Source organism: Cebus imitator, unplaced genomic scaffold (genome assembly GCF_001604975.1).
Source record: "Cebus imitator isolate Cc_AM_T3 unplaced genomic scaffold, Cebus_imitator-1.0 Scaffold256, whole genome shotgun sequence".
In the NCBI taxonomy this organism is placed as follows: domain Eukaryota; kingdom Metazoa; phylum Chordata; class Mammalia; order Primates; family Cebidae; genus Cebus; species Cebus imitator.
Window position 1 is genome coordinate 1,424,927 of NW_016107571.1, and position 24,690 is coordinate 1,449,616.

General features: G+C 54.5%; 1 protein-coding gene across 2 annotated transcripts; it reads left to right on the plus strand.

Moving 5' to 3' along the window:
- The first annotated feature begins 750 nt into the window (after window positions 1–750).
- Window positions 751–20,936, plus strand: CSF1 (colony stimulating factor 1). 2 transcript variants are annotated; one of them, XR_005195568.1, is made up of 10 exons: window positions 751–1,151; window positions 4,336–4,458; window positions 5,690–5,752; window positions 7,341–7,511; window positions 11,877–12,024; window positions 13,169–14,181; window positions 14,768–14,820; window positions 15,142–15,200; window positions 18,829–19,320; window positions 19,432–20,936. XR_005195568.1 is itself a non-coding variant. In XM_017499296.2 (9 exons), exons 1-8 carry the CDS (start codon window positions 1,113–1,115, stop codon window positions 15,185–15,187), a joined length of 1,656 nt encoding a protein of 551 aa, XP_017354785.1. In that variant the 5' UTR covers window positions 751–1,112; the 3' UTR covers window positions 15,188–15,200; window positions 18,829–20,936. The 2 variants fall into 2 exon arrangements, 1 of the variants encoding a protein (XP_017354785.1); XM_017499296.2 differs by having other exon boundaries at window positions 18,829–20,936.
- The last annotated feature ends 3,754 nt before the right edge of the window (window positions 20,937–24,690 follow it).

Consider the following 24,690-nt stretch of genomic DNA (forward strand, 5'->3'; position numbering starts at 1 on the left):
TTATAATTAATTGGCTCATCCCACTAGTCCTCACTTAGACTCATTCTCATGTAGAGACAAAACGTGATTAATCACCTCAGCAAGTGCATTTCCAAACCACATCCAGGGAAGTCTAGAGCCTAGGTGCAGGACCTTTCCAATTTGAGTTGGATTTTGCCTCCGGGAGGGAGTATGGGTACCAGCCAGCATTTTCATCATCCGCAGGTCAGGTACCTTGAAATGTCTGGTGGCACTCAGGGAAGAGCCCCCCAGCTTTTTGTCACAGGACACAGCTGCTCCCTTCCTGGTCATGTAGCTGGCCTCCCTCTCATAATGGGACTAGAGGCTGGGCAGGCTGCTTGCAGAGGAAGATGGGGTCTGCCTGCAAACCTGCTGATTCAGGCTCCACGAAGGAGCTAGTAACACTGGACTCCTTTCGGCGCTCCGAGAATGGGGTGAGGGCGTCTTGGAAGGATTTCCTTCCCTTCTCAGTACTTTTCCCTGCTCTCAGTCCATTTGCTGCTAAGATTTAGGGATTTTCAGGACTGGAGGGAAAGTCCCTCGGGACAGTCATAGAGAGCTAGCACAGGGTGGCCTGGAGAGCGCAGAAGGAAAGGCTGGGTCCGTGGAAGGCGCGGGGAAGGCAGGGTGGGGACTCGGTGGAGCCCGCGCTCTTTTGCTGAAGGCTTGGAAAGGCAGCGCAGAAGACAGACGGTGACTGGGGAGACTCGGGAGCCTGCCCGGCCGGCGGGGGGGTGGGGGGCGGAGGGAGAAGTTGGGGGTGGCTGCTGAGTGGGCCTCTGGAGTATGTGTGTCTGTGTCAGTGCGTATGTGTGTCACTGTCAGTGCGTGTGTGTGTCTGTCTCAGTCCGTGTGTGTGTCTGCGCTGGCGCCTGACCAGGGTGATTTCCCATAAACCACATGCCCCCACGCTCGACTTAAAAGGCTGTGCCGAGGGTTGGCTAGTGAAGTTCGGCCCGAGGAAAGTGAAAGTTCGCCTGGGTCCTCTCCACTCGGGAGCCGCTCTCCGCATCCCTGGACAGCGGCGCGGCCCTCGGCCGGGGCGCCCACTCGGCAGCGGCCAGCGAGCGAGCAAGGGCGACGACGCCCCCGGCCGGGACCCAGCTGTCCGTATGACCGCGCCGGGTGCCGCCGGGCACTGCCCTCCCACGGTAAGCGGCTGCCGCGGCGTGGGGCCCTGGATGGACTGGGGCGGGGGCTCGGCGGCCAGTTTGAGGGGAGCGGCAGCTTGGAGCTGAGAGCCTGGGCGCACCGGCTACACTGGCTCAGAGTTCCTGTCGCGGACGAACCGCCGTTGTGCACGGACTGGGCCCCTGGCGCCTGGGCGGAGGCTGGTGGCGTCCCGGCAGCTGCACCCGGCATTGCCGGACTTCCCCGGGAAAGGGAAGGCTGCTCACCCCCATTGCACGGAGGAGAACGCTGTGCCACCCGCAGGCAGGAGGCCCCACTCAGCCAGGATGTCCTGCCTCTCTCCCTACCCACCACCACCAAGGCAGAGGTGGAGCTGTGAGCTGAGTGTGTGCCTTCCTCCGTGGGCACCTTCCTCAACGGCCACACACGTGCTTCCAAGGCCCTGCTGGGGAGTGGGTACTTCTGGACGGGGAAAGTTCAGGGGGTCAACCAACTTATAGAATGCCAGGGCCTTGCTGGCAGAGGGATGGAGAGGGGCAAACCACTGCTTGTTCCAGCCCACAGGCAGGTGACTAGGGTGGCTGTTTGGGGGTTGGAGAGGGGGTTGCTGCAACAGCAAACAGCCCCCCTGGGGTAACTTGGGGCTAGCTCAGAATCCCTTTATCTTGCAAATTCTGGTTTCAGCGACTGGGGAGATCCTGGGCTTTGTGGTGGTTTGTTGTGCAGGAGGAATGGAGAGAGGGTTTGGTGCTGCAGAGCTGTGGCCAGGGGCGGGATCTGCTCCTGACTGCGCAGGGGATGCCCTTCCCAACGGTGTCAGTAGCAGCTTCGGCCATAGAAAGTGGGGGTGGCACTGTGAATGACCAGCCAGTGGGCTCATAATGGGTTTGCTTCTGGGGAGCCCTGGGAGAAAATGAGAGGAGAAACCTGGGGGGAAAAGAGCAGAGAATTATTTGCGGGTAGAGGAGAAAGGGTTGCAGGTGAGGTGAGAGAGAAAGGGAAGAGTGGGTCCATAGGGGACCGTGCCCCACTGAGAGAGGGGAGATAGGGCTGAGAGGGGAAGGAGAAGGGTTAGCCATAGGCAGTGAAGCAAAGCTTCAGGGCTGAAGGGGAGACCATGAGGAAAGAAGAGGACGACAAGGCGGCTGTGTTTAGACAGGGGAAGTCCAAGGGCAGGGTCCTGCCAGGTCTCTCCAGAGGCCTTGCTTCTGGGTAAGATGGAATGGAACAGGATGGGTGGCAGAGGAGGCTGCACAGCTGGGCTGAGGTGTCCTAGCATCTCTGAACCTGCAGTGGAGATTCCTTCAGAGGGCTGCTCCCCAGGCAGAGGCCAGGGCTAGGGATGGGAGGAAGAAGCAGTCAGAGGAGAGCCTGCTCAGCCAGATGCAAGCCAGAGTGTTAGTCCCCCTGCTGCCTGTCCAGATCCTCTGGAAGCAGAGTGGAGGCCCCAGGTCCAGAGGGATCCCCACTGACCACCTTCAAAGTCAGCCTCTCATGTGGTGGCTGCGCTCTCCCCCAACTGATGCCTGAAATGTCACCAAAACCAGGCAGCCCTTGGAGTTAAGCATTGCGCTCACCTTGCTATCCTCAAGCATCAGTGTCTGGAAGTGCCTCCAGGGAGGCTGTCTTCCCGGGCAGTCCCTTTCGTCCATACCATTCACTCCAGAGCCTCAGTGGCAGCCAGCCTGGGGCAGATGTACCCTAGTGGCCCAGTTTCATCCAATCGTTCCTGAACCTAAGGTTTCTGAGAACCTGGGCCATTGTTCCCACCCAGGGCAACCTCCCCAACTGAGCCTGAAGTCCCCCCAGCCCCATGACTGTCCTCCCCTTCTTCCACACTTTCCCTCCCTCAGATCAGCCAGGACCTCACAGTCCCTGTGTTGACTGGTATTAAACCAACCTGTACCTCTTCCTTCCATGCCTCCCACCCCTCTCCTGCCATCAGCTTCTCCCCATCTTTCAGGGCCTCACTGAGGTCCCTGCTCTCTGCAGTCTCCCTGATAGCCCAGCCAGAGCTGGGCTCTCCTCCTCATAACAGCTGGCCAGCATTTGGGCTTTTAGTGACATGTAGCTTAGCACATTGTTGTGGGCTGTTTCATAGCGTCCTTGTGTTTTTCCAGTGAGCTACTAATCTGCAGTATTTGTCTCATCATCTGGATTATTGAGGCAAAGCCCATAGTCCAGGAAAGTGTCAAGCCTAACCCCACCCTGCCATCATTTCCCTGAATCTGAGGGCATTAGCTTCCAGGAGGTTTGGGAGCTCTCAGGAGGCAACCTCAAGCTGAAGAAAGAAAGGCCGAGTCCCTCTGCTTTTGGCTGAAGAAGGAGAGACAATAGGGCCAGGGATAGGGATGAGGAGACCTCATTTAAGAGGAGGAAGAGAAGAAGGAAGGGGAAAGACAGAGCGTTAGGAGCCAGTTCCATCACTCTGGGGATGAGCAACTACTGGGCCACGTGGGTGCTTGGAGAGGAGAGGGGTCTCAGAAAACTTCCCTGCCATCATAAAAGGCAGTTGGCTGGAGGAAAAGCCTGATGGTGCTCAAACAGGGTGCCAGGCAAGGGATGGCCCAGAACTGGCACTGGTGCCTCTGATTAATCAGTTGGGCTCCTTTTGAAACACACACCCAGGGCTCCAAGAGGTCTCTGGCAAGGGATGAGTTTGATCCCAGTGAGACTGAGTTTGATCCCACAGTTTTTCCAGTGGCAAAGCCAGATCTGCATGAAACCAGGTGGAAGGAAGTACTGAGCCCAAGGGAGCTGTCTCTGGCTGGCCATCTGAAAGCGGGTGCCTGAACGTGAACTTGAGGGCAGTTCAAAAAGTGCTTGGCTCAGTGTTGATGTTGCAGAGAAGGAAAAAATGGGTAGAGGCAAGTCCTCCCCTCGAGCTTCCTGTGTAATTAAAATTTAAACTGGTAGGCACACCATCTGTGTCACTATTAGTTCAATGTATAGTTAGGTTTGGCTTAATCTGGGAAGGCTTCTTGGAGAAGGTGACATTTGGGTTGTTTTCATGGGAGAACAAGATTGTGCTGTGACTGTTAGAAATCCTGGGAAAGCTGGATTTGGGGGATGCTGTATCCTGGGGTAAGGGGCAGAGCTTGCACCATTGTAGGTATGAGGCCTTTGTTTTCTGCTCTGAGCAGGGCATGGGGCTTAACTGGGGAGAGTGAGAGCTGGGGAGAAATGACACCCTCTCTGTCATAGACATGGCTGGGCTCCCTGCTGTTGTTGGTCTGTCTCCTGGCGAGCAGGAGTATCACCGAGGAGGTGTCGGAGTACTGTAGCCACATGATTGGGAGTGGACACCTGCAGTCTCTGCAGCAGCTGGTGAGTGTGTGGCCATGCTTTATTCAACCATCTCCCCACTGGGGAAATGGAGGCAGGAGCCAGGGAGCAGGTCAAAGAGAGGGGTTGCAGGCAGGAATGTAGGGCAGTGCAGGACATTGCTTGTGGTTCCCACTAGCTCCACTGGTGAGACCTTCCGCTAACCTTCCCAAAGTTAGGACCTCTGGTCTCCCCACCCCTGAAGCCCTCTCTGACTCCCCTGCAGGCAGTGAATGGGGTGGGCTTCCATCTGCTTGCCTGGATTAGTGATTGCCCAGGAACATCAACCACTGACTCTGAAAAGGCGTCTGAGGTCTGCTGTCCCTCAACGGGATGCCTCCTCTGGGAAGCTAGCCCAGTCAGCCTGCTGTGTCCAGATGTGCATCCAGCTCCTAGACGCTCATATGTGGCGCCAGTCTGGCATCAGAGCCCCACCCAGATTTGGAGAAGAGGCTCTTGCCTAACTCCCAGCCTTCCACCCTCACTTCCCTGGCTCTTGCCCATGCCCTGAGGCTGGGATAGCCTGCCCATCTGGGCCATGAAGGAGCCCATATCTCATTCTAATCAGGCTCATACATGGTCCAGCCAGGCAGACAGAGGTTGCTGTCATGGCTGCTGTCCTGCTTAGCGGGAATTTACTATCCCTCTGGCCAGCCAGGCAGGGTGGGGCATCACTGGCTAAGGCCAGCTCCAGGGCTTGAGCTTCTGTGGGCTGTGCCTTCTGCCTCTCTTGCCCCAACACTACTTCTCCTGCATGCAGCTGCTATAGCAACCCAAGGGAGACCAAGAGCCCCACATTCTCTGAGGCTTAAAACACAGAACTACTGCTCTGGGGCTAAAGAGGGCTTTAAGGGCATCCAGCTCCAACCCCTACAGATATTCAACCCCCAGAGCTTATCCAGCCTCTGCTTGAATTCCTGCCATGACAGGGTGCTCACTACCTCCCAGGGAAGATTATATCCTGTATTCTCCTATAGACATTTCTTTCTTAAAACAAACTGGCATTTGTCAGATTTCCTGGGGTGATAGGTGGAAGGAGGAGACTTGTTTTTCTACAGCCTTCCCCTGGGCATCTGGAGGGCACTGGTCTTCTAGACTTGACTCTGCCTTTCCACATGTGGTTAGCAGGGATGGTTTTGATACCCTAATCCACCCAGAAGCTAAGGTCCCATTCTGACGAAAGCTGAGTCAAGCTATAGACATCCTGCAATTGCTGGCCTGCTCTCTCTTGCAGATTGACAGTCAGATGGAGACCTCATGCCAAATTGTCTTTCAGTTTGTAGACCAGGAACAGCTGGTAAGTGATGGCTGTTTACAGAATCCATGCACCAGCCTGCATGCACCTCTCAGGGTGGGGTGTGTGGGGCAGCATGAAAGCAGCAGAATGCCTAGAGCTGGAAAGGGTGAGAGTGTGAGGATCTGTGGGTGCTCAATTATGGGGTGCTGGGATCCAGGGCTCAAGTCCCCTGCCATTCCCTTCTCCTGGCCGGATACATAACAAGTGCTCACTAGGTGCCAAGCACTTTTCTGATTTAGTCCTGACAGTACCACGATGTGGTACACAAATACTGTTTATTACCCACAGAGAGGTGAAAGAGCATAGCTAGCAGGTGGTAGAGATCTGATGTGAATCCAGGCAGGTTGGCTGTAGGGCCTGAGGCAAATCAATACTTCTTCCGAGTCTCATGCTTCACTTAAGGATGTCACTTCTCTTCACCAGGCCAATGAGAAGGCAGGGAGGCAGTCCAGCCCTTCCTGGACTTGCCCCATACCTAACCAGCCACCAAGCGTTGGTGGTTCTGCCTCCCAGCATCTCTGGGTTCTGTCTCCTCCATCCCCACCTTCACCCCTCAATCAGTTGCTTGGACAATTTCAGGAGCCTCTTAACTGGTCTCCCTGCTTCCGGTTCACTCCTCATCTCACCACTAGGGGGAATTTTCTGAAACCACAACCTGCTGCCTTTACCTCCCTCACCCAAAAACATCAGGGCCCCCATCACTCCAGAAGAAAGCCAAGGTTGTCTAGTCTGGGTTACACCAGGCCTAGCCATTCTCCACCACACAAGCCTGTCCACCACCTCCCCATTCCCTGCTCCTTCCTGCCTCGCATCCTTTGCACAAGCTCTTCCCAATGACTCTTACGCCTTTCCAACTGCCTCCTCATCATTATTCCACATCTATTCATCTTTATGCCTCATGCAAAACTGCTGTGGTACCCAGAAGTTGCCCCTGTCTCTGAGCTTCCACATACCGGACCCATGTGCACCTCTGTTAGGACTGGAGAACACCTCATGGTCCAAACAATAACCTCAGTATTTTATTCACTCACTCGCTTGCTCTAACGCTCATGCCTTAACCAGCATTTTCTAAGAACCTACTGGACTGGCTGCTGGGGGTAGGGAGCTAAAGCAGAGTCTGTCTTCAAGGCAATCACCAGCTCTTTCGGGAGGCAAAACACAGAGGTTATTCTTTGGACCATGAGATAATCTTCAGCACCCTTATGTCCCAGAGGATTTGAAGGGGCCATATGGTAAAAGACTTGTGAAAGCAAGCCAAGAGGGGCCAAAAAAAAGGCGGGGTGGGAGAGTTCCCTGGGGTCCACCTTCCCCATGTACATCCATCCTGATTAAAGCCTCATATTCTAGAAACCCAGAGAACTCTCTAATCAGAATCCACGTTTCCTTCACTGTAGCCCAATCTCCAATAGTGCTAGATCCCAAAGAGAGAGAGACGGGCAAGCCGAGGGCAGCATTCTCCTTGTTGCTGGCGTGGTGTGGTCCTTCCCCGGGAGCAGGAGGAAGCCACGCTGCAGCCTTCCGTCTACCTGGGGTTGGGGGTTCCCAGGCCACAGTGGCCAGGCCATAAGCCCAGCTTGCTGTTTTTCAGAAAGATCAGGTGTGCTACCTTAAGAAGGCATTTCTCCTGATACAAGACATAATGGAGGACACCATGCGCTTCAGAGACAACACCCCCAATGCCATCGCCGTCACGCAGCTGCAGGAACTCTCTTTGAGGCTGAACAGCTGCTTTACCACGGATTATGAGGAGCATGACAAGGTAGGAGAGCCCTGGGGCCAAGAGCACTGAGTGAGGGCAGAGGCGGCTGTGGAGGTGCTGCTCTATCCACAGGCAGAGAGTACGTTCGCTCACCTCGCCTCACGCCATTGCCTGCTCACTGTCATTCATGTGTCATGCCCCCAACCTTTACTGGGCAGGAGGCACAAGGCATCATGCTGGATCCTGACGATGTCACTGTGAGCAACAAATACCTGGTGTTGCCTCATGTAGCTTATAGTCAAGTGAGGTTGGCAGCTGTTAAACAAACCATGACACCAGTAAACAGAATTGCAAACTATAAGGACTGTTCATTCCAACAGCAAGCAGTTATTGAGTGCCCATTGTGTACCAGATACTGTTCTAGACGCCAGGAAACAGCTGTGATCAAAACAGACAAAAATCCCTACATTCCCGGAGCTTACATTTGGGGGTGGTGGTGAGACAGTTAACAAAATATATAAGTAAAATATACAATATGTAGCATGGCAGTAACTGCGTTGGAGAAGAGTAAACCAGGGATGAGATGACCCGAAGGAGGTGGAGGAGCGAGCTGGGAACAAGAAGCTTGTAGGGCTCAGGGAGCGCAACGGGAACTCGGACTTCCATGGAGTTGGGGAAGAAGAGATAAGGAAGGCTTTGCAGGGCTCAGGGAAAGCAACGGGGAATCTGCATCTTAAGCAGCTGTCCCGCTGATGGTTATGACCCTCTCGGATATTCACCTGTAGACAGATGTGAATGCTGAGGTGCAGGCTCCAGGAGGGAGGGCGGGTGAAGCTGGAGGAGCTAACCCCCAGCAAGTCTCCCAAGAAGACGGACTTCCACGGAGTTGGGGAAATAGAGACAAAGAAGGCTTCTGAGTCAGCAAATATTAATCTGAGCTCCAAAGATGAGTAAGAGTTGAAAGCAACAAGGCTAGAAGAACATTCTGGAACAGGAAAAGCTATGCACAAAGCCCTAAGGTGATCAAACAGGAAAGTGCACATTCAGGGACCCAAAGGGTTATCAGCACGGCCAGAGTGTGGGAAGTGAAGGAGGGAGAGGAGAGATGGTAGGAGCCAGATCATTTGTGGTCCTGGAGGTGTGGGATTTTGTCTTAAGTGTGAGGAAAGCCACTGTGAACAGGCACGTGGCTTAATTTCAGGTTATAAGACTGACCTGGTTGCTGTGTGGAGCATAAACCATAGGGGGCAGGAAGGGAGGCTGAGAGACCAGCAGAAGGTGAGAGTCTAGGCTAGACATATTGGCGGCTTGGACCAGGGTGGTACAGCGGAGGTGGAGGCAAGTGGACTGGACATGGGTGTGGGGGCAGAATCAACAAGACTTGGCATGTGCAGTGGATGTGAGAGGCTGAGGGAAAGGAAGAGCCAAGGATGGTTTTTGTCTTGAGCACCTGAATATTCCAATGATGCTGACATGGGGACGATCCGTGGGCAGAGCAGGTTTGAGGCAAGACGGGAGTTCCGTCTGGGGCACAGCAGACGTGAGGTGCTCATGAGATGGTGAGCGGAGACACTGAGCAGGCCGCCGGACATGTGGGCTTTCAGTGTGACCGGTGATGCACAGATCTCAGAGGCATGGGTGTGTGGCTCCTCTGTGAAGCCATGGGGCTGGACAGCACTGCCCACTGTGAGGAGAGAAGCAGGCCCAGGAACCCAGCATTTGGAGGGCAGGCGGAGGATGGGGACCCGGCAAGGAGCAGCCTAAAGTTGGGAGGGAAAGAAGGAGAGTGCAGAGCCGGGACACTGGGTTCCGGCATGGAAAAAGTGATGTGACTTCATAAAGAAGGGTTGAGAACTCAAGCAAGGTGAGGGCTGGAATTGTCCATCGGACTTGGCAATGCGTCACAGGTGCCAGATCAGCGTGAATAGAAAGAGAGGAAGTAGAGGCACCGCTGCGGAAGAACTTGAATCCTAGTGGGGGCAGAAAACGAGATGCAGCTAGAGGGGGTGTATGATTGAAGGAGAACTTTTTTTTTTTGAGACAGGGTCTCATTCTGTCACCCAGGCTGAAGTTCAGAGGCACAATCACGACCCACTGCAACCTCAACCTCCCAGGCTCAATTGATCCTCTGACCTCAGTCTCCTGAGTAGCTGGGACAACAGGCACACCCCACGATGCCTAGCTATTTTTTGTAGAGATAGTCTTTTGCCATGTTGCCCAGGCTGATCTCAAACTCCCAGGCTCAAGTAATCTCTCTGCCTTTGCCAAAGTGCTGGGATTATTGATGTGAGTTACTGTACCTGGCCAGGAAAAAATATTTTAATAAGAGAGATATTAAATCTGCAGTTTTCCAACATTAAGATTCCTAAGAGTCACTTGGGGAATGTGTTGAAATGCGTATTCCCAGGACACAACCCTAGAGAGCCTGGTACACTGCAGGGCTGGCCACGGTGGCTCACACCTGTAATTCCAGCACTTTGGGAGGCCAAGGCAGGTGGATCACCTGAGGTCCAGAGTTTGAAACCAGTCTGGTCAACATGGTGAAACCCATCTCTACTAAAAATACTAAAATTAGCTGGGCATGGTGGCACATGCCTGTAATCTCAGCTACTCAGGAGGCTGAGGCAGGAGAATCGCTTGAACCCAGGAGGTGGAGTTTGCAGTGAGCTGAGATTGTGCCGCTGCACTCCAGCCTAGCTGACAAGAATGAGACTCTGTCTCAAAAAAAAAAAAAACCGAAACAGAGTGACCCCAGGAATCTGCATCTTAAGCAGCTGTCCACTGATGGCTATGACCCCTTGGATATTCACCAGTAGACAGGTGTGAATGCTGAGGGGCAGGCTCCAGGAGGGAGAGGCAGGTGAAGCTGGAGGAGCTAGCCCCCAGCAAGTCTCCCTAGAAGACAGAGGAGGGATTTGGAGCTCCTGAGGATGAAAGGCACGTCCTCCCTTGAGACAGGTGGGTATCAGGGAGGGCTTTCTGTCGGAGGACTCCTGTGTTCTCTGTGAAGTATGAGGTGGGCTGGGAGGGAGGCAGGTTTATGAAGAAAGAGGCAAGAGAGCCAACTCACCTTCCTTACGGCAGCCCTGGGGAGAGCCTGGAAGAAGTTATTGTTTTGAATTTATAGATGAGAAAATTAGCCCAAACTGGCTGTTTATTTGGTCACTGGCACCTGGCTGGTGAGTGATGGAGCTAAGCCCAGTCTTGTCATTCATACGTCTAGCTGGTGAACATTTCTTAAGGGCCGACTGTGCACAGGCCAGGGGGATGTGCTGATGCCTTCAAGGACTTCACAGCCTAGTGAAGCCCATGGTTCTCCCCTGTGAAGCTCAGTTTAAGGGAAAACTTGGTATTTGCGATTCTGTGGCAGTTAGGCCCTGGATGAAGCTGTGGGCATGGGTGGCATGGCCTGGTAGGAAAGGAGAGGTGGGTCTGGGAGTGAGCCCTGAGGGATGGCAGCATTTGGACATCAGGAGAAGAGGAGCTTGGTAAGGAGACGAAAGGGGCAGCTTGAGAGGTGGAAGAAGACCTAGGATGGTGCAGCTTCTCAGATCTCTGGCAAGTGTAGGAAGCCTGGGTCTCTTGAGCAGCACAGAAGACAGCGCTGGGACCTCCTCAGCCCTCCCTCCAAGACACACCAATGCCAGCAAAGGACCTGCATCCCTGGCGGCTGCCCTGTTTCCTTTGCCTCACTACAGCTAGATGATTTTTCTCAAACTCAACTCTTATCGTGCCACCGCCCACCTCCCTAACACCCCTTCAGGTGTTTTCTGTTTGCTCTGTGGACAATACTAAAATATCTGGGCTTGGCCCTTGAGGCCCTCAAGACCTGCCCTTGCTAACTTCTCTACACTTAAATCTCTTGTCACACCCCTCCTTGGTGGCAGTGCTGCAGCCATGACAGCTTTCTCTTGGTCTGTGGACTTTTCCTGCACTTCCTTGCCTCAGGACTTTGCACATGCAGCTCTTGCAGGCTGGACAGCTCTCTCCAATCCCATCTCTTTCTTGCTCATCTTTTAGTTGATTCCTCGGGAAATTCTCCCTGGACCTGTTTAGTTCCCCTTGTTGCACACCATCGGATGGCCCAGTACTTTTTCACAGGACTCACTGCACTTGTAAGAATGTGTTTAGTCCCTGCTGGACTCAGTGTCCAACTCAGTCAGGAACCACCTCTCTCTTGTTCATTGCATGATTCCCAGGTAATTACCATATGCCTGGCACATAAACATGTGTTGAATGGGTCCGTGAATGAACGACATATCTCATAACCTCAGGACTCGATCTGCTGCAAACGGGAAAGGGGAGGGAGGAAACAAAATGGAAAAAGAAGACAGATGTGAAAAAGGCCAAGGGAATCTGGCAGACAAGATGGAGACATGGGGCCAATGGTCATGCTCACGAAAGGGGGCCCTGATCTCCTTCCAGGCCTGCGTCCGAACTTTCTATGAGACACCTCTCCAGTTGCTGGAGAAGGTCAGGAATGTCTTTAATGAAATAAAGAATCTCCTTGACGAGGACTGGAATATTTTCAGCAAGAACTGCAACGACAGCTTTGCTGCATGCTTCAGCCAAGGTAAGCATGGAAGGCGCCGGCAAGTGTGCGGGGGTGGTGCATATGGGGCGGGGACTGGGCGGCGAGGTGTGAAGCTGGGGGGACCCCTGGGGAGGCAGCCTGTCTTCTACTTGTGTCCCCGTGTGTATGAATGTGCTTGTTCCATGTACATATGTGGCTTCATGTACCTCTGGTCCTGGGCACATGTCTTTTCTGGCATGTGTGTGCATGTACACCTACAATATGTCTGCATGTGGCGGTGTCAAGTAGGAGCATGCTGGTGCCTTGAGATTAGGGAGTGGAAATGGGAGCCTGCCTTGGGAGCCCTGTAGGTATGGAAGCTTTCCCCACTGGTTCTGCAGGCTGGCTGAACGTGTGGGGGGTTCTGTGGAGACAGCTGACACCCATCTGGGAGTCAGGGCCCTTGCACCAGGAGCTCTGCTGAGAATCACCAGGACACCCTGGCTCCAGAAGTCCCCAGGATGCCTTGGGCGTTCCCTCAAGGGACAAGGCTGGATTTGACGTCTGAGCATCATTCGAACTCCCAGGGCTGGCTCAGCTGCATACATGTGTACACTGCGTGTCCTCGTCTCTGCGTCCCGCACCACATGTGCCCTTCTACCTTCAACCTTGCTTCTCAAGGCAGCGTCTAGGGCCCTGCAACCTGCCAGTGGCCAAGTCCAGTCTCGTTGCTTCAATCCCAAGGCCTCAAGCCTTGGCTGCATTCTAGCCCCAGCCCGTTCCTGCCTGTGGCTCCTGGCTATGCATGACACCAGTGTCTTTGGGGCTTGAGGTTGTCTTGTGTTGGTCCGGAAGGCAACTGTTCAACTTCCTGGCCGGGCTGCTGCTCACCCCTAGCTTGGCCTGTGGCCGGCGGGAACCCCGGCACGGTCTGTTCTCTTGTCTTCCTTCTCCCCCACCCCCAGTGTGTGCATCTCAACCCTGCTCTTTGTCTCTGCCCATGAGACCCTGCATACGGCACCTTCCCTGTGTCATAAGCGCCCACTCTAGTCCCATCCTCTTCTCAGCCCAAGGGCTGAGCTAGGAGATGAGGCTCCCCAGACTCATATCCCCCTCTTGCCCCACTCTGGGAAAGCTGTGCTGGATGCTAGTGACTCTATCTTCTCCCCATCTTTCTCTCTCCCTCTCTCTATGGTTCTTTCAGATGTGGTGACCGAGCCTGATTGCAACTGCCTGTACCCCAAAGCCATCCCTAGCAGTGACCTGGCCTCTGTCTCCCCTCATCAGCCCCTCGCCCCCTCCCCGGCCCCTAGGGCTGGCTTGACCTGGGATGACTCTGAGGGCAGCTCCCACTTGCCTGGCGAGCAGCCCCTGCACACGGTGGACCCAGACAGTGCCAAGGAGCGACCACCCAGGAACACCTGCCAGAGCCTTGAGCCGCCAGAGACCCCAGTTATCAAGGACGGGACCATCAGTGGCTCACCACAGCCTGACCCCTCTGTCGGGGCCTTCAACCCCAGGATGGAGGATATTCTTGACTCTGCATTGGGTACTAACTGGGCCCCAGAAGAAGCCTCTGGAGAGCCCAGTGAGAGTCCTGTCCCCCAAGGGACAGAGCTTTCCCCCTCCAGGCCAGGAGGGGACAGCATGCAGGCAGAGCCCTCCAGACCCAGCAACTTCTCAGCATCTTTTCCACTCCCTGCATCAGCAAACGGCCAACAGCTGGCAGATGTAACTGGTACCGCCTTGCCCAGAGTGGAGCCCGTGAGGCCCACTGACCAGGACTGGAATCACACCCCCCAGAAGACAGACCGTCCATCTTCCCTGCTCAGAGACCCCCCGGAACCAGGCTCTCCCAGGATTTCATCACCACGCCCCCAAGGCTCCAGCAACCCCTCCACCCTCTCTGCTCAGCCACGGCTTTCCAGAAAACACCCCTGGGGCAGCGTGCTGTCCCTTAAGGGGCTAGAGAGCAGGAGGAGCACCAGGGATCGGAGGAGCCCGGCAGAGCTGGAAGGAGGACCAGCAAGTGACGGGGCAGCCAGGCCCCTGGCCCGTTTTAACTCTGTTCCTTTGACTGACACAGGCCATGAGAGGCAGCCCAAGGAAACTTCCAGCCTGCAGCTCCTGAAGCCTGTCTTCGGCCTGCTGGTGCCCAGCGTCACCTTGGTCTTGCTGGCTGTCGGCGGCCTCTTGTTCTACAGGCGGAGGCGGCGGGTGAGCAAGTCTCCATGAGGAAGAAGAGGCAGTCCCTTAGGGCAGGGGCAGAGGCTGGTGAGGGTGCTGGTCGGGGGACAGCTTGGGCATGGCCTGGGCTCTTCAGATGCAGAGAGATAGGAGCTGGCTCAGCAGAGAGGATCAGAGGTGGAAACGGAGAGCTGCTTTGAGAATTGGGAAGGCTAAGCTATAAGGTCAACGGGAAGGGACTGGAGCAGCAGGGAGTGGGAGAGAATATTCTTGGGCTGACAGCAGGATGACAACCAGACAGTCAGGGAGCTGGAGGAGGAGAGCAACGCTGTGTTACTGTGTCAGGGTGGGCCCCGAGTGGGGGTTCTGCAGAGCCTGGGGCAGAAGGACCCAGAGGAAACAGCCTGCAAGGGCGTGGGGAGAGGAGAGGGGGCACCATCAGCAGAGAGACCTCACAAATCTCCCTCGGGCCTCTGACTGATCCCCACTTTCAGGTAGCTGGGAGGACTCTTGCAACTCTCTCATTAATACCTGGGGCAGCCCTTACTGGGGATGGGGTCACCCCCATCTCCATCCTTCCCCAACTCCTCAGTGAGATGCTCTTTGCTGTTCTCAGAGCCGCCTAGAGCCTCAGAGAGTGGATTCTCCCTTGGAGCAGCCAGAGGGCAGGTGAGAGCTTGTGGTGGGGCTCTGGGAGGCACTGAGGACCTGGCTTGGGATCTGTTTCCCCTCTTGGTGGTGGGGCTCTCCCACTGGCTCTGAGGAAACGGAGCTATGGAACAGGATGTGGGTAGAGAAGAAGGGCTCCCTCCTTTCCCAGACATCTGGGCTTTTTCCTGATTTCTCCTTAGAGTTAGGCAGTTCTGGGTCTTTTCAATCTGAGAGGGCCTAGAGCATGTGTGGGGCTTAGGGGTAAACTACAGGGTCGCGGGTCCCCTTACTGCCCTGCTTCTGCTGATGTCTAATGCCAGACCTGTGCTCTGCCTGCAGCCCCCTGACACAGGATGAAGACAGACAGGTGGAACTGCCGGTGTAGAGGGAGCTCTAAGGTAAGATTCTGATTTTGATCTCCACTCCTAAAACTTAGCTACACCCTGTTCCAGTCACCCTCACCTGCTGGTGACACCAATTCCCCTGAGGCCCCCACACTGACTCCCTTTCCTCTGGGTGATCCAGTTCCCTTTCCAGCTAGGTCCAGCCACCTCTCCTTTCCAGGTCCTCAGCTATTCCTCTACCCCTCCATTCCATCCACCCTGCTGAGGCCAGAGACTGTTACCTCTGCACTGGGCTTCTGGTGTTGCTGCCACCATTAACCCCAGAGCAACCACACCCCCCTTCTTCAAATGTGGCTTTTATGAGGTTTTTACCCCCCTGGGGAATCTTCAGTAGCTCTGCGTGGCAGCCACTGCAAGCCCTACATTCTTAGCTTGGCTGCCAAGCCCCTCTGACAGCAGTGGCTTGCCAGGTCACTCCCCCATCTGGCCCTCCTCCCAAGCCAAGGTCAGTCCTGCTTCCTTGCTTTTAGGATCATGTTGACAGAGAACCTGAATCTTGGAAGGGCTCTCAGGGGTCATTTGGCCCTGGGTTCCACCCCAAAGGGGCTGCCCCTCTCCATGTCCCCTACAGGGAGCCAGCCAGCTGCCTGTCACACACTCCCAGTTCCAGGCCAGCCCCGTGCTAGCCACGGCCCATGCCATCTTCCAGTCAGACTGGGAGAAACATCTTCCTCGTTCAAGGCAAAACTGGCTTCCCTGCCCCCTCTATACTGGTCTTCCCTCCTTTCCCATTGAAAGCCCTCAGATATTTAAGTCAGGTATCCATGTCCCCTTTGAGAATTCTCTAAGCCAAGTGTAGCCAAGTCCCTCAAACGTTCCTTATATGATATGGTTTTCAGACCCCTCACCATCCTGGACACACTCGTTTGTCAATGTCCCTCTGAAAATGTGGCACCCAGCCCCGGACACAGTACTCCAGATGTTGTCTGACCAGCTCAGAGTACAGTGGGACTCTTACCTTCCTTGATATGGACAGTATTCTTCTATTCGTGCAGATTAACATTGCGTTAGCTTTTTTCTTAACAACTGCATCATACTGTTATATGATGAGCTTGCAGTCTATTAAAACCCCTAGTTTCATTTCCCATAAATCTCTGTCAAGCCAGACCTTCTCTACCCTGTACTTGGACAACTTAACTTTTTTAACCAAAGTACAGTTTATTTCACCTTTGTTAAAGCCACCTTGTTGGTTTCTGCCATCACCCGAGCCTACTGAAGCTGTTTGAAATCCCAATTCTGTCATCTTCATAGCCATCCCAGCTGTGGCTCCTGCACATTGACGAGTGGCTGCCGTTCTCCTTGCCCATGTTGTTGATGTAGCTGTGACCCTACTGTTCCTCACCCCGGCCCCCAACCCTAGCTGGCCCACATCTTCCCCCTCCCACCCAAGCCCACAGCCACCCAATAGGAAGCCTTCCTGGATTCTCCACAACTTGTGACTGCTCCTTTCAGTCATGCCCCTCCTGCCCTTTTGTATTTGGCTGATAGTATATTAATTTGCACTTATTTGAATGTTGTGTTCATATTTTTTTAAATCTTATTTTATGTGTGTATGTACATTCCACATCCCTAAGATTGTAAGCCCCTTGAGGGCAGGGACCATCTTCCACTTTTTTTGCGTTTCTTTGTCCATCCTGGGTTCTACTACAGAGAAGGCCTTTCCATATTTGCCAAACATGCAATAAATATTGACTGAGTGCTTCAGGGCTGACTCACGGACTGACCCTGGCCAGCTGTCTCTAACTGACCAGTCTCTAGCTGACCAGTTAACCAGCTACCTCACTGACTCTGGCTGACTGGTTGACCAGCTGGCTGGGTGACTGACTAACCAACCAACCATCTGGTAACTGCCTAACTGCCCAGCTGTTGCTTGGGGAGCCCATTGACCAACTGACTGGCTGATTGCCTGACTGACTGGTTGGTTGGCTGACTAGCTGGGGTGGCCCATTCAAGTTTCCAGTCACAACCTTTACCAAGTGCAAGCCAGTGCCACAGGGCTCTCCCATGTGTGGAGTGACAGGTCTGGGCCCCTTCTAGAGAGACAGGGAATTTGGCAAATGCTCAAAACCAGGGAACCTATTTAGACAAGAGCCAGCAGTAACAACATATCTGGAATCCTGGGGTCTGCCTTGTCAGTGGGGTGGGCTAAGATGGGTGAATGGGTCAGCTGGGGCACTGGAAAGACTGTGAAATGACCCAGGCCTCCTCAGAACTGGTGGCTGGTGGCTCAGTGCCACACTACCCTCCCCACTGGTCGCCACCCTCCCAGACACCCCGCCATGGTCTTGGCTCTCTGTCCCATCCCTCTACCCACCAACCCTCCTTTCCCCACTTGCTTATTCTCAGTCCTGTCCCAAGTATTCCTCTTCTTCTTCTCAATATTTCACTTGGAGAGGGAACCCAGGGCAGGGACTACATCCAGACCCCACTTGGCTCAGCAGGTCCAGCCCTGAAGTGGTCTCCAGGCCAGGCACCAGTGGTCTTGGAGAGACTGAGTGCCAGCCCCTGGACTGACTGCTGCTCTGATGAGAGAAGTGAGAGAGGGAAGCATAGAGGCAGAGACTGAGATAGGGACTTGGAGCCACAGAAAATGCAGACAGCAGCCCCTCATCCCTACGCAGCTGGGAGATGGGGCAGCAGGCTGGAACTCGCCCACCAGGTCCTTCTCTCCTCCTGGGCCTTAGCAGGGCCTGTGTCCTGACTGTACCCAGAATGGCTCATGTCCAGTTTATGGTTCCCCTTCTTGCCCTCCAGAGCATGGGAATGGGCAGGGAGCCAGAGGCTGTGGTTCCATCTTTCCTCCTTACCCAGTATGGCCTATGGATGTTGGGAGGGAGGCTCCACACAAAGTCCAAAGTCAAAAACTGTTGGATGGGATCCAGGGGATTTCTGCTCTGGGAACAAAGTGTCCTAAGGATGCTGGGCAAGAGGACAAGGATGCGTGTGGAGGGGGAGAGGACAAGGCCCTGACTCCCACGGGTGATGCAGGAGGCAAAGCCCTCGGCCCATCCAGGAGGGGCTGGGTTGCTTAGGGGTCAGCATGCCAAATGGCAGTGTGGGAATTTCCTTGTCCCAGCACTATCTCTAGACTTGTCCTCTCTGGCCCTGTTCTTCCTCTTCAACTAGCTCCACCCTATTGTCTTGGACATCATCTTTGATGCTCCTCTCTGATGAATGGTGTGGAGGTAGAAGTGAAAGATTCTTCTTTGCTAGTGTTAGCAGGAATAACCCTTTGCTCACTGGACCAAGGTCAATGAGATGACTCTGCCTGAGGAGGGTCCAAGTGCCCCATCCCTCCATGTCGCAGCTGTCTTCTTGAGCAGTAACCCTCTTCCCAGCCCTGCCCAGACCTCTCCCGGGGCTCCGTTATCTTCCACTGGGGCCCCTGGTTCCCCAGGAGGAGGTAGGAGGTGAGGCCAGTCTGGCCAGAGGCCTGGGCTGGTGCCAGAGAAAGCCGCCCAGTCTCTCTGTGGCGTCTGAAAAGGCCAGGGAAGGGAGGAAAGGAAGTCCCGCCTGCAGCACCGCCAGGAGCCCACAGGAATGCCACGCCTCCCAACCCATGTCCTCAGTGACCCTCCCCGCACTCCCACTCTGCTGACTAGCCTTTCTTTCTCTCCCACAGCTGGATGCACAGGACAGTCTCTCCATGGGAGGAGACATTACGGGGCATCCACCACCTGGAATGTGGTCTGCCCTCCATCAGAGCTCCTGCCTGCCAGGACTGGACCAGAGCAGCCAGGCCGGGGCCCCTCTGCCTCAACCCACAGACCCTTGACTGAGTGAGAGAGGCCAGAGGGTGCTCCCCGTGCTGCCACTATTTATTGTGGGCCCTGGAGGCTCCCATGGGCTTGAGCCGGCGGGTCCGGCTCAGAACCCTCTTCTCTCAGGGGCTGCACCCTCCTCTCACCCCCCTCTAGGTCAGCACCTGGGCCAGGGACCCACCAGCCTGTGGCTTGTGGGAGAGCATGGTGGATGCTAAGGAGTGGAAGAACCCTGCACCCAGAGGACCCGCCTAGTGCCAAGGGATCCCAGCCTGGACAGGCAGGAACCTGTCTCCAGAGAGAGGATTCTGAAGTTTGTGGGGCGGGCCGCGTCAGCCTGATTTCCCGTAAAGGTGTGCAGCCTGAGAGACGGGAAGAGGAGGCCTCTGGACCTGCTGGTCTGCACTGACAGCCTGAGGGGTCTACACCCTCAGCTCACCTAAGTGCCCTGTATTGGTTGCCAGGCGCAGAGGGGAGGCCAGCCCTGCCCTCAGGACCTGCCTGACCTGCCAAAGATGCCAAGAGGGGGATCAAGGCCTGGCCTCTGCGTCTCCTCCCTCCAGCACCTGCCAGAGCTTCTCTGGGAGGCCAAGCAGAGGCTCCCCTCATGAAGGACGCCATTGCACTGTGAACACTGAACCTGCCTGCTGAAGCCTGCCTCCATCGATCCATGAGCCAGCATCCATCCATCCTCCACTCCCCAGCCTCTTCCCAGTCTCCGGCACTGAGCTGGTCTCACCAGTTGACTGGGGGAGCCCCTCCGCCCTGACCTTCTCCTGACCTGGCCTTTGACTCCCCGGGGTGGAGTGGGGTGGGACAGCCGCCTGGACTGCCAGCCAGAGCCGGTCTTTAGGCTGTGTTGTTTGCCCAGGTTTCTGCATCTTGCACTTTGATATTCCCAAGAGGGAAGGGACTAGTGGGAGAGAGCCAGGGAGGGGAGGGCACCGACAGAGAGGCTACAGGGTGAGTGCTGACTGAAGATGGCCTTTGAAATATAGGTATACCCCTGAGGCCAGGGGAGGGTCTGCACTCCCAGCCCAGGGTCCTTTCCTGCTGCCCCAGGAGCCTGGAGCCGAGCAGGTTGTCCCTGTCAGGAGCCCTGGGCTGGGTTGCATCCTGGCCCGACCTGCCTGGCACCCAGCTCCCATCCTCTTCTTGCCCTTCTTGCTTCCTGACCTCAGTGGGCAGTGATGACCTCCAGCCCTCATCCAGCCCCTCTACCATCACCTCTATCCAGGAAAGCCAGGGTGGGAGAGGAACCAGGAGATCCAGGCCTCAGCTTCCAGTGCTTGGAGGGCCTCCACTTCATGGCCAGCCCATGGTGGTGGCTCTGAGATCTAGCCAACGGGCGACAGGGCTGCCAGTTGCCCCTTGGTTCCTTCGTACTGCTGTGTGCCTTCTCTCCTGCGGCCCTGGGCCCTCCACTGAGACCCTGCCCTACCTGGGCATGCCGTGGGGCCCATGGCCTTCCCTTCCTGCCCAGGAAAGTGAGGGTCTTCTGGCCCCACCTCCCCTGCCCTGATGCTGACAACTGAGGGAAGGCAGTGAACTTGCACGTGGGGCTTAGCCTTCTCATCACAGCCTCTATATTTGATGCTAGAAAACACATATTTTTAAATGGAAGAAAAAAACAAAAAAAGGCACTCCTTCCTCATCCCTCTACCTTAAACATATAATATTTTAAAGGCCAAAAAAGCAATCCAACCCATTGCAGAAGCTCTTTGTTTGCTCTTGGTGGCATCAGAGAACAGGGAGCCCCAGAGCCACCTCTGGTGTCTCCCCAGGCTACCTGCTCAGGAACCCCTTCTGTTCTCTGAGAAGCCAAGAGGGGACATTGGCTCCCGTACTGTGAGATTTTGTTTTTATACTTGGAAGTGGTGAATTATTTTATATAAAGTCATTTAAATATCTATTTAAAAAAATAGAAAGCTGCTTATATATTTAATAATAAAAGAAGTGCACAAGCTGCCATATGAGTCATTGGAAAAGTTGCTTTTGGGGTGTGGGTGGCAAAAATCAGGGTGGGTAGGCAGCAGTTGCTGGATGAACCCCAGCTTAGAGAGCCTTATTCCACAGTACACAGGGGAGGAGGATTATCTCCAAGTTTCAGTCTTGTTACCAAAACCTCCTGTATTATTGCTGTTCCAAACACATCCATCTGCATATCTGCTCCTAGGAAAAAAGGGCAGAAAGTGGCCAAACCTCAGGCCTGTTCACCAGCCCCTGCTCTAGCCTAGCCTAGCCCAGCCTGGGCAAATGGCTGGTTGGGCTCTGGCCAAGGGACCCCGGGTCCTGCGAGGATAAGGGTCCTTGACTGCTGAGCCCTGCTGGCCAGGGCAGAGGGAGCTGGCTAGGTCCTTGCAGGCTCTGAGATGAATGAGTCCTGTCTCCAGGCTGGGAAGTGAATGTGGCTAGCAGGGCTCTCCCCTGCTAGCCAGGAGTCTGTGTGAGGGCCCTCATTAGGGCTCGACCTTCCTACTGGAGCTGGAGAGGAGACTGAGGATGTGGCTTTCCATGGGGAGAGGGGTGTTAGGACTGGCTAGAGCAGTTGAAGGCCCGAACACACATCCCGGGCAAAGCTATGACAAGCGGGGCCTCCCCATCCCTGAGGGTGTGGTAGACAGCTTCAGATCAGTGGTTCCCAACACTGGCTCATCGGAGCATCACTTGGGTTATTTAAAAAAAATACTGATCCCCAAGCCCCAACCTAGATCAACAGAATCAGACTCTTAGGAGTGAGGTTCAGGCACCAGACATCAGAACTTTTTTATTTTTTATTTTTGAGACAGAATCTTGCTCTGTCAGCAGGCTGGAGCGCAGTGGCGTGATCTCGGCTCACTGGAACTTCCACCTCCCAGGTTCAAGTGATTCCCTGCCTCAGCCTCCTGAGTAGCAGGGACTATAGGCACGTGCCACCGTGCCCTGCTAACTTTTTTGTTTTTTAGTAGAGATGGGGTTTCAGCATGTTGGCCAGGATGGTCTGAATCTCCTGACCTCATGATCAGCCTGCCTCAGCCTCCCAAAGTGTTGAGATTACAGCCATGAGCCACCGTGCCCAACCTAGAACTTTTAAAAGACATCTCAAGTGATTCAAATGTGATCCAGGGTAAGAAGTATCTATAACTGCACTGTCAGGTAGGGCGGCTATTTAAGTTTAAATTAATTAGAATGAAGTAAAAGTAAACATTCAGTTCCTTAGCTACGCTATCCACGTTTCAAGGCCTCAGTAACTACATGTGGTTTCCATGCTTGACAGCACAGAAACACAACATTTGCATCACTCCGGAAATTCTACTGGACAGTGCTATCCCAAAGATTAGGTCCCTGGACTTAGGAACCAAGGTTACAGGGCCAAGATTGGCATCAAGTAAATCTGGCCAGGGCTAAGTGTTCAGGTGTCTCAGTCACCCCTTTCTGTGGCCTCACTCCTGCCACCCTGTCCCTTGTCATTTCTCTTAAGATGGCTCTTCCCTTTCTATCAAAAGAGCCCAGAAAAGATTTTTGAAGAAACTTACATTTTATTCTTCAAGGCCCAACTAAAAAAAGTCCTCCTCTGAGAAGCTTCCCAGCCTGATTAGAGCTCCTGAGGCCCCCCCAGTTCAATTCTTTCCTCCCCTGTGCTCCTACAGATTTGGAATTTGGGGCCTGTGTGTCTGTCTGTCCCACCAGCCCATGATCAGTGGCAGACACTGCTACATCCCTCCTTTTATTCAAGGGGGATGTGCGCCTAGTGCCCTCGTGCCTAAGAGTATCTGGCACACGGTAGGGCTCAGTAATTATGTGCCAAAGGCTGGTACTGAAAGCATGAACAAAGGCATTGTAATGCAAATTCTGACCAGACATAACGGGCAGCCTTTTCTAGAGGCCTTACTGGTGTTACCAAATGAGATTAGTATCTAAAAACTGCCATTCAATGGCCAAGCAGAAGGAGTCTCAGCAGAAGAGTCTTCCTGGCTTCTGACGGAGATGGGGCAAGGTTAGAGCCCTATCTGATCAGTGGGCCGTGGTAGATGGAATGTACATTTCAAAGCATCTAAGCAAGGATTGGTGATGCGGAGAGCAAAAAACCCCTTCCCCTTAGCTGCCCTTCCAGAGTCCCCAGAAAGACGTGAGAATCTCAGCAGGCCCTTCCTGGGCTTCATGTGCTGCAGGGGCTGCTTGGGAAGCACCATACCTAGAGAGCAAAATTCACTTTGAATTGAGAACCAGAGAACTGGCTAGGCATGGTGGCTCATATCTGTAACTCCAGCACTTTGATGGGGCTGGGGTGGGAGGATCACCTGAGTGCAGGAGTTTGAGATCAGCATGGCCAACATAATGAGACCCATTTCTACAAACAAATAATCAGCCAGATGCAGTGGCACACAGCAGTAGTCCCAGCGACGTGGGAGACTGAGGTGGGAGGAGAGCTGGAGCCGGGAGGCTGAGGCTGTAGTCAGCCCTGATTGTGCCACTGCATTCCAGCCTGGGAAAGGAAGCAAGACCCTGTCTCTAAAAAACCCAAAACCAAAAAACAACAGAACGTACGTTCTTGGCTTGAATCTCTCATTGGCTCTTACTGTTTGACCTTGAGTGTTTAACCTCTCTGAGCCTCACATTTCCCCTCATCTATAGAACTAGTCCAGGTATACCTAGACTGCAGTTCAGGTGAAATGACAAACCCAAAAGCACCTTGTGGCTTCCAAAGGGCTGCCCCTGAATAAAGTGTGTACTGAGGCTGTGCCTGCCAGCTGGTCTGACAGTGCCTAAGCCGAACAGATCGCTCCCCTCTGGGCAAGGCTTGGGGGGCCAGCATGCTGCCAGGGCCTGACTGTTCTCAGAGGAAGGTGGCAGAGCCGGGTGCTTCCCACAGGGACGAGGAGTTAGAGATCCTGTGGCTCAGGGATTTCTGGCCGACGAGAAGAGCCAGGTAGAATACTGGAGTGGAAAGCGGCCTTGGGTTGCTACGGGTGCCGGTGAGCAGGGTCAGGAACTCTGGCTTGGACTGTATAAGCAGAGGCCACAGCCAAACCCCAAACCACCATCCGGCCAGAGACAGGAAAGTGAATCAGAGGCGACCAGGAAGAAGCCTGAGGTTAACCTCGTGCAGACTGTGGCCCGTGGCAAGGAAGGGGTTGGTGGGAGGACTAGATGTGGGTCCTGGGTGAGTGTCCAAAGACCCCTTGAATAAGGCACTAAAGTCATTTGGTGAGGGCAGTGACCAAGCAGCCTTGAAGAAAAAAGGCCATATTTCCCAGTGAGTGCATGTCCCCTGTGCCAGTGAAGGCCTCCTCTGCCAGAGCAGCACTTTTGTTTGCTGGTTTCCCTCTTCAGGCTCTAGGAGGAGGGCTCTAGGAGGAGTAGGGGGTGACCAGCCTCTGCTCCTGAATGCTGGGACTGCTGAGGGAGCAAGGTGGACCACACCAGCTTGGAAAGCCCCATGGTGAGGCGGCTGCACCACAGGAAAGCCCACAGGTCGACCCCTATGGCACCATCTAGAGTCCACACTGACTCAGCTCACCAACTGGGCGGCTGAGTCAGAAGAAGTTATGGATTGGGGCAGTAGAGAAGGCTGGGTCAGGGAGTTGGTGAGTGAATTCCTGGAGGAGGGATACTTGGACTCTAACCTCTCTGGGCCACAGGCCCTGCCCCTGCCCTGAGGTCTTGGACACGCTCCCCCAGCCACTCTGCTATTGTGTCCTCTTCGTGTGTGTGTATCTAGTGCGGTCTGTGAAGGCAGGGGC